Genomic DNA, 6,815 nt, shown 5'->3' with positions numbered 1-6,815 from the left:
AAAAATGAAAAATTCTTGGGAATGGATTTAATTTAATTTCACATCATAACACAATGATTCTAGTTTCGCTGGAGAGGCTTCAGACGTACAAGATCTCCAAACTGACAGTAATAAAATGCATCAGAACACGATTTCCTGTCGTTTTCTTCACGGCTGCAACAAAACCGCGGACTAGCTGCGTGTTCTGAGGTAAAGAGTCCGTATAGTCAGAAAGAAAATCAAATAAATTGAATTTTTAAAAATCTTTCGATTCTTGTGTAATATATATATATACATATATATCGAATACACAGTCTGAATAAATCTGAATAAATCTTCACAGCTACACACTAATAAATATAAGCAGAGTTGTATAGGGAGTCTACATTTTCAATCCCAATCCAGCTAATTTCCTAAAACAATTAAAAAAAGGAAATCATGGGAAAATTTCATAGGAAAAAAAAAACGACTAAGATTTTTATTTCTATAGCTGAACACCAGGGGAAAAAAAAAACCTAAAACGTGACTAAAACTACGAGGTATCTCTGAGTGATCGTAAATCCCAGTTACAGAAAGTGATTCCCGGGAAAGATTCGCATTATTAATTAGACTGCCTTAAACTGTTAGATAGCGAAAAATCAACTAAAAAGAAGCAAACTTCAGTCAGCACAATATTTTAGCATTTAGCTATAAATAAACCACCATGCTAGCTCAAACACATTTATTATACCTCAGGAATATTTGTAAGGTTAATGTTTATGTTTAAAAACACATTCATGGTGAGTGTAGTAAGCGTTAAAGTAATCTAAGACCTTCAATCATCTGGAAAATGGGTGTAATAATAAATTTAGCTACATAGCAGTGAAGTTCATCATTAAAACACCATTAAACTTAAACATTTCCTCTTTTTTCATCCCGTTCCTTTGTGACTCGAGACATTTCTTTTTATTTTCTGAGGTAAATCTTGATCAGATTCATAACTACAGACTCAAAAAGCACTAGCCAGGTCCTAAAGTGCACACTTTTAGGTTGCACACTTAACTTTTCTGAGGAAAAAAATTAAAAAAACAAACAACTTTTAGTTAAACAGAACTGTAGAAACTCTTCCTCTGGTTTCTCTGGGCTCCCATGATGCACTGCAGCGCTGCTGTTCTGGACGTTTGGTGGTCACCACTGGTTCCGTCGCGGAGCCGGACGTCTGTTTGAGAACAACCGTAATGAGAGCGATGAGAAAAGAGAGATGAGATGAGTGTGCAGACATGATAAACACACGCGTGTGGAGAAGCGACAACTGACTGACGAGCTGGTTTTGTGTGTGTGTGTGTGTGAGTGTGTGTGTGTGTGTGTGTGTGTGTATGTGATTTATCAGTTTCGGAAAGGCAACCTCATACTAACATGAAGTGACTCGAGCATCTTGCAGTGACCTACTTTCACATTTGACCACACGTCGCAAAATGGGGTCATCGTTTTGTTTTGTTTTTTTCGCTGGCTTGCAAAGTGCAAAAGTATTGACCCCCTGAAATTCACCTGCAGTACTAAAAATAAAATAAGTAAAATAATGACTTCTTTTCTCATCCAACTAATGGATTTACACTATACACCGATCAGGCATAACATTATGACCAGCGAGAGGTGAAGTGAATAAGACTGATGATCATCTCCTCATGGCACCTGTTAGTGGGTGGGATATATTAAGCAGCAGGTGAACATTTTGTCCTCAGAGTTGATGTGTTAGAAGCAGGAAAAATGGATGTGAGCGAGTTTGACGAAGGGCCAGATTGTGATGACCAGACCACTGGATCAGAGCATCTCCAAAACTGCAGCTCTTGTGGGGTGTTCCCGGTCTGCAGTGGTCAGTATCTATCAAAAGTATCCTTTAAGTCCTGTAAGTTGTGAGGTGGACCAAGATGGAGGCCCCACCTCACAACTTAGAGGACTTAAACGATCTGCTACTAACATCTTGGTGCCAGATCCCACAGTACACCTTTAGGGATCTAGTGGAGTCCAGGCCTCGACGGGTCAGGGGCTGTTTTGGCAGCAAAAGGAGGACCAACACAATATTAGGCAGGTGGTCATAATGTTATGGCTGATCGCTGTATATAAACCATGTGTGTCTGTGTAATAATACAACCGATCAGATTCCAGGATGAGCGTCTCGGCTCTACCTCAGTAAAACGTTTCAGTATTCAATTCATTTTTCTTCCTATAGATGCCCATCGTCTCAGAGCAGCTTCACAGAAATATAAAAATAACAATTTAATATTACATTTAGATTTATTTCTAATGATCGAGGTGATAGCAGTGAGGAAAAACCCCCCAAGATGATATGAGGAAGGAACCCTGAGAGGAACCAGATTCAAAATGGGAAGCTCATCATCATCAGGGTGACACATTTCCTTTTCTAGAGCTGTTTATAGTCAAGCGGATTTGCCCATTAATCCGCATAGTTTCCGAGTTCATTCTGAAAACACACACTGAGATAACTAGCTGTAAAGCGTTTAGTGGTTTCATTGCTAACGCTAGCTTAGACTAGCATCCATTCCAGTAGAATGGATGAGACTGAATGATGCTAATGTTTCATTTTACAAGTTACAAACATTTACATTTTATTATTTAGGTACATTTTAAAATTAGCATTAGCTTTTTTTGAACTCTTCTGGCACTCATTTCTGGCTCGATTACTCGACTTACACACGTGACTCCTTATCTTTCTCTTAAGTAGAATTTCTCACTCATATATCACTCTTGATTTTCTGTTCATTTCCTCGCAACAAAATTGGTTGAAATCCTGGAGGATCTGCTGAAACCTCACTATCTACACTACCTTTAGAGCAGAAGAAACATTTAGGAGACTAAGACTACTGCTTTAGAGAGATCTGGAGTAGCAGATGATGAGTGCAGGGTGTCTGCAGATCCCCGAGACGTCTCCTAGCATTGATTTCTCAATAGAATTTCACCTTGAAATAAAAAATAAATAATAAAAATATAAATAAATTAATTAAAAAAAGACCATAGGGCCATTTTGTTCAATTTTACATTCTCATGTCAATATTTCTCGGCATATGCCAACTGATCAGCAGCTAGAAAACGTTAAAAATGGTACCATGCAAAAGTTTGTACCCCCCCCCCCCTTTAAATTTTATAAAAATTTATTTTACAATAAAAATTAACACGAAGCATCATTCCATTTCAGCACTTTGGTGTTGTTGATTGTTTTCCTACATCCTCATGACAAGGTGTGTGCTGAGAATATCCAAACTTTTGCACTAGATTCTACAGATAAATAAACCGATTTATAACATAAGGTTCAAAACCAAAAGTGAGGACCTGCAGAAACCCCGTACGCCTGATACGGTCTTAAGGATGAGGTTGGTGTGTGAAAGATGCAGATGGACAGATGCAGCCAGGAGACAGAAAGGAAAATCAAGGACACAAGGAAACACCAATCACCACAGGAAGTCCCTTTTATTGTACACAATACCTCTTTTTATTAGCTCGTAGTTTTTCCAATTTTCCACCATTGTTTTTTTGCTCAGAGTGCATTAATTGCTACAGAGGCACTTGACAAGGATTGATGATTTCAAAAGAAAAAACAAAACAAAATATGAAAGGAATACAAATAGGAGAACTTCTACAGGGTGGTCATGTGTTTCTCCCGCAGGAAACCCGAGAGATGAGAGGCATGGAGAGTGACGGAGGAGAGATTACGCTCGGTGGGCGTGGCTACGATTAGTCTTCTATATACTTATATAGAGCCTTTTATTAGAATGTAAATATGACATCATAGCCACGCTGTGCATAAGTGAATCAGATCAGGATTAAAACCTCGAGACATCTGACCTCACTCATTTATTTTACTGTACTTCATTTTTGAGGTACCGGAATTCTCTGTCCTTCGTCTCTCCATATCAGTTTTTTTTTAAAAAAAAAATCACGATTAATCCAAAAGCAAAACCCAGAAATCATCATCATCATCAACATCATCATCATCACAATCATCCTTATCAGCAGTTATCACCCCTTTGAACCCGTTAAAAAAAATCGAACACCGAACACCGTCATTCTGCGTCAATCTGATGACCGGAAACACCACAGGGACCGAAGTTAGGGCCGATCATAATTCCGGGTAAATTCCCCTTCTTCAGCTCTGATTTATTTCTGTTTGTTTATAGATTTCTTGTCGAAGGCGTCGTGTGACGTGACGCGTCTTCGGACCGCCTCCCTGCACTATCCTACACACATGATTTCTCCGAAAGCATAGAAACAAACAACAACAAACAAACAAACAAAAAAAAAAAAAGGGGAAATCAAAAACTTCCATGACAAATGCCCGGGTTATAAATAATACACTCAAAAAAAAAAAAAAAAGGAAAAGAAAGAAAGAAAGAAATTAAAAATCCAAACTGCACATGTATATAACCTCAAAGCCGTCCCCCTGTCCCTCGGCCCTGTTAATGTGTTTATTAGTAACCGACTTGTTTGCTTGCGATCGCTCGTGACGTCGGCGGCTTCGTCTTTCCGTCCGCCGACACGCGAATGCTTTATTATTAACAACTATCATTTATTATTATTATTATTATTTAAAAGGAAGCATTTTACAGTTCATGTACATGTAGAGTATGCATGCGCTCCATTTTTCCCACCCTGTTCATACAGTCTGGGTTCAAATCTCCAACCTGAGGGGGTAGTTTAGACCAAATTACAAGGAAAAACAAAACCAAAACATTAGCATGAGGTCTGGGTACGATTTCGAACGCTTTATCATCTTCTTATCCACATTTATAGAAGGTTTCAAATTATGTATTTTTTTCAACTTAATAAATAACTTAATGAGGAAAAAGTGAGGTTATTGTTTTTTGCAAACGTGTCGTAAAACGTGACTTGTGTTCGTCCGCTAACTACAAATTCCTTGTTCGCGTCTGATTGGTCAAAACTACCCCCCCATCGCGTACTCTCCCCATCTGCCCGCTTTTAACGATGCTCGTTCCGTCCCTGAAGGTGAAACAGAGGCTGAAGGGAATATGAATAAGTGATAGAAACTCGGTTAACCAATCAGGAGTTGTGAAAACCTGAGACGCTATGCTAGCCATAAACACACACACGCGCGCGCGCGCGATATTGTTACGCAGACACGCAGAACGTTTACAGAAGAGCGGTGATTATTCCACGCGCCGTATTTAACTTCCACCTGCTAATAATCTAAACGTCCTTTAGTGAATTTATTAAAATTACGCCTCATGATTTTAAAGGCTGACGGAAAGATGGCGAGAACGACGGCGTCTTCTTTTCTTAGTCGAGTGGGAGGGTTAGTCGAGATGCGGAAAGGAAACAACAAACAAACAAACAAAAAAAACAATAATATTATATTTACTAGAAATTAAAAACAAATATATATAATAAAGGTCTCGGCTAGTTCCTAGTGAGCGGACGCTGTTTTACATTCAGAGAGAGAGAGAGAGAGAGAGAGAGAGAGAGAGAGAGAGAGAGAGAGATGAACAAAACAGAAAAACGTCACCCAAAGTAAATCTCATCATCGCACAGTTAAAGCAGCGCCCCCTGGAGGCCAACCCGAGGAAAATAATATAGAGGAAACAAACAAAAAATGTAGAGAAGTGGTTTGATTAATCGTACTAATAGTACAGCCTGCATGTGGAATTTCGATCATGTGCCTAAAAAGGAGGAAATTAGCAGCGTTTTTTATATGACAGAACAGTCTGAACAAACTAGACAGGTGGATATTTATTGGTCAGGCTGGCTGTACAGACACAAATCCACAAATCCGCAGCTTTCTAACCCTGCAGCCTCCTCCATCGCTCACTAGATCACTCGATTTCTCTTTGTTGGCCCATATACGCAGTGTGTGTGTGTGTGTGTGTGTGTGTGTGTGTGTGTGTGTGTGTGGTGAAGGCCTAGTCTAGAAGGGAGGGCTCAGCAGGGCGGATTATGGTGGGCCGGGTGGGAGCGCCAGGAGGTCTTCGGCTGCAGGGAGAGAAGAGTGAGAGAGGATGAGAAGAGACATTCCACCAACAGAGAGAGGGAGAGAGAGATGAAGAGGGTGGAAGAGAAAGAGAACAGAAAAAAGTATAACAGTAAAGTCAGACTCTGTTCCATTCTGAAGGCAGCTGATTGATCCCTCGCTCATGCTCTGTATCAAAAGACGACGATGCGGCAGAGCTTTAGTCTTTTCTCCTGTCCATCTAATACCTGATACCACCATCAACCTCAACAATGTCAGCTCAGAGATCGACCTCCAGCACCTACATCACTTCCTAAAAACCAGCAGCAGAATCACTAAACACCTCAATATAAACACTTTACTGTGGTCAGGATGGACTTATCCTCTATTATTATCGCCACACATACATTACAGCACAGTGGGGTACTTTTCTTATCCCAGCTGAGGAAGTTGGGGTTAGAGTGCAGGGGCAGTTATGATACAGCACCCCTGGAGCAGAAAGGGTTAAGGTTCTTGCTAAATTGCCCAACAGTGGAGCTTAGGTGGTGCTGGGGCTTGAACCCCGATCAGCCAATCAAAAATCCACAGCCTTAACCACTTGAGCCACCACTGCCTCACACTGCGCCTCTACACTCCTACTTTCTCTATAATCTCTCGTTGTCATGGTTACCTGTGGTTACCCATGGTTACATGCTGTCAGGTTGTAGCCCGGCTGAAATAAAGAGACGCTTGTAGAACGGGAAAGATTTTATTTTTGACAAAAATATAGAATGCTATCGGAGCTGCCCTCTAATGGAAGTCAGAGCGAATGAAAGGCCTAGTGGTAAAAACTGAAAGTAAAGAACGAGAGAGAGAGAGAGAGAGAGAGAGAGAGAGAGAG

General features: G+C 40.3%; 1 protein-coding gene across 7 annotated transcripts in view; it reads right to left on the bottom strand.

Annotated features, from left to right (window-relative positions):
* Window positions 1-6,815, bottom strand: part of dnm2a (dynamin 2a) — a 52,921-nt gene continuing 46,106 nt past the window's right edge. For 2 of the 7 annotated variants that reach the window (XM_058378162.1, XM_058378164.1), the window contains one exon: window positions 3,202-5,958. In XM_058378162.1, the coding sequence (XP_058234145.1) occupies window positions 5,889-5,958 (70 nt within the window). In that variant the 3' untranslated portion in view covers window positions 3,202-5,888. Of the gene's footprint in view, window positions 1,178-3,200; window positions 5,959-6,815 lie in introns of those variants that run through there. The other 5 variants (XM_058378160.1, XM_058378166.1, XM_058378165.1 and 2 more) reach the window with 4 other exon arrangements.

This window comes from Hemibagrus wyckioides, linkage group LG24 (genome assembly GCF_019097595.1).
Source record: "Hemibagrus wyckioides isolate EC202008001 linkage group LG24, SWU_Hwy_1.0, whole genome shotgun sequence".
Lineage (NCBI taxonomy): Eukaryota > Metazoa > Chordata > Actinopteri > Siluriformes > Bagridae > Hemibagrus > Hemibagrus wyckioides.
The sequence above is the reverse complement of the archived record's forward strand: the minus strand, read 5'-3'. Positions and strand labels throughout refer to the sequence as shown.